At 40.6% G+C, this 2,500-nt stretch overlaps 1 protein-coding gene across 1 annotated transcript in view; it reads left to right on the top strand.

The window, feature by feature from the left end:
* The window catches only part of LOC101855095 (sodium-coupled monocarboxylate transporter 1), a gene marked incomplete in the record, with an annotated part of 32,830 nt that overhangs the window by 28,445 nt on the left and 1,885 nt on the right, over nt 1-2,500 (top strand). Inside the window, 1 exon segment of the mRNA XM_035969224.1 lies at nt 743-843. Coding sequence (XP_035825117.1) covers nt 743-843 — 101 coding nt within the window.

The raw sequence follows: 2,500 nt of genomic DNA, 5'->3' as shown, positions 1-2,500 counted from the left end.
TTATTAAACCCTCTCCGTACGCCCTAGGGTCATTTTGTACCCCCGGGGTTGTATTCTTCACATTTTAGAATGCTTCTAGTACGAAGATTTCTTTGAAACTTTTAGTATTTCTAAAAAAAAATCATTTTGACAGACTGTTATACAAAGCGTACAGATCGGATTAAGGGCTGGTGGGGCACCTAGAAATCATGTTTTGGGGTCAAATTTTGCAAATTGGGTTTATTACATATTATAGTACCTGGACACTTCCTGAACAATATCCAGAAACGTATGTAAGCCTCGCTACACCCTAAAGCTGTGTTTTTTGTCAGTTTTTTCTGCGAAAGCACATGTTTTCTAGCTTTTTCTTACCTTTATAAGCTGTTTTCTCACATTTTCAACACGTCAGTGATTTTACCAATTCACCCCTCTGGCGACATAATTTTGTTTTAGTAGACGTTTTACGCAACTGTATAAGGTCATATGAGCGCCAAGGGGTGGATGTCAACAGAGGACGTCTAAACGGGGAATCAGGCTTACTCTGCTCACCTCTCTAGCCTCAACAGCACAAAGTCTACTTCGACTATCAAGGCATCCCAGAAATAGCAGTTCACAAGAGAGTGAAAAACTAACAAAAAAAAGTAGAGGAACATTGACGATAGTAAGGATGAGGAAAGAAAAAGCAGCAGTTCCCCATATGATGTTGTTACACAATAATCTAGGTTAATACCAAACAATTCTTGTGTTTGTTTGTGTCCCTCAGGGAAGGCATTGAGAAGATCTACAATCTCTCCTACCAGTGGCTGGGTGTTGTTGGCATCTTTACGACTCTCTTGGTGGGCATGATCGTCAGCTTTCTTACAGGTGTGTTGTATGTGAAGTCTTGTAGCTTACTGTGTTATTGTAATGTGTTGTGTGTGGGGTCTTGTAGTTTACTGTGTTATTGTAGTGTGTTGTGTTATGTGCTCTTGTAGTTTACTGTGTTATTGTAATGTGTTGCATTGTTCATGTAATGTGTTGTGCTGTTCATGTAATGTGTTGTGTCGTGTTGTGTGATCATGTAGTTTACTGTGCTATTGTAATGTGTTGTGTTGTGTGCTCTTGTATGTAGTTTACTGTGTTTTTGTAATGTATTGGGTTGTGTGGTCGTGTAGTTTACTGTGTTTTTGTAATGTGTTGTGTTATGTGGTCGTGTAGCTTACTGTGTTTTTGTAATGAGTCGCGTTGTTCATGTAATGTGTTAAATTGTGTTGTGTGCTTGTAATGTATTGTGTTGGGCTGTGATTTTAGTAATGTGTTTGCGTTGTGGATTTTTAAAATGTGCTGTGTTGTGTTGTGTTGTGCCGTGCTTCATTGTATTCTTTGTGCGCGCGCGTGTGTGTATATGTGTGAGTGTGTATGTATGTATACATGTGTGTGTGTGTGTGTGTCTGTCTGTCTCTCTCTCTCTCTCTCTCTCTCTCTCTCTCTCTCTCTCTCTCTCTCTCTCTCTCTCTCTCTCTCTCTCTCTCTCTCTGGGGTTCGGGGTTTTTTTTTTTGCAAAACCCATTATAAAACATCACATTGCACCTCCATTGACAAGTGACTGACATTTAAGCTGTTATATCTTCTATCCACAGGTGACTAGACCCACTGCCCTGGGCGCTGTACCTCGCCGATAATTTACAAGCATTTTATTTTAGGTTGACTTGCTTAGCCACTTTCCTTATTTAACTTCAGCACCTCACGATTTTCCAACATGTTGCCAAAAAAAAAAAGAAGAAGAAAAAGAAACAGAAAAAAAGGAAAACAAAAACTTAACCCAGACTACATCTTCATCTAGGTATATAGTTATGTTCTGACATTGGCTTTCTTGTACTTTGTTTCGTATTTTGACTGGTAGAGGGTAGAGGGTGGCCCGGGTTAGGTCCTTTTGCCTTGTTGTGTCCCTCTTACAATTAAAGTGTTCTATTCGCGCTCAAACAGCCTACGATATATTTATGAAGTGAATGAAGCATCGTTCATGAAACGACTTCTCAAACGCTTTGGGATTATTATACAACGCCTGGGACACGTACTGCAAATAACCACGAACGTCCCACACAAAGCTAAGGTTATGTAAAAACGCCCTGTCCAGAAAAGGTTAAAATAACACGTCAGCTGATACCAAAGATTTTCCACGACTGATAGGCCTACCAGTCGTTCCTAATTTCTGCAAACGACGTATGCGATCTAAAAATAGTTCGTTCTCAGAAGATTCGGGAAGGTCGCAGGTCGTGCAGAAGCTTTGGTATTTCCCACACTTTTTTTTTTCTTCAGCACTCATTCACGTATGAACTCGTCAGCTGTGTGTGGGTGTGGGTGTGTGTGTGTGTGTATGTGTGTATGGGTGTGTGTGTACACAGCCTAAATCCCACCAGATGTATTCTTACTCTACCCCATTGTGATGTGTGAGTATGTATGTGCGTGTAGGTGTGTGTCTGTGTGGGTGTGTGTTTGTATGTGTGTATGTGAGTGTGTGTGTGTGTGTGTGTGTGTGTGT

Source organism: Aplysia californica, unplaced genomic scaffold (assembly GCF_000002075.1).
Source record: "Aplysia californica isolate F4 #8 unplaced genomic scaffold, AplCal3.0 scaffold00127, whole genome shotgun sequence".
Classification (NCBI taxonomy): Eukaryota; Metazoa; Mollusca; class Gastropoda; order Aplysiida; family Aplysiidae; genus Aplysia; species Aplysia californica.
The sequence above is the reverse complement of the archived record's forward strand: the minus strand, read 5'-3'. Positions and strand labels throughout refer to the sequence as shown.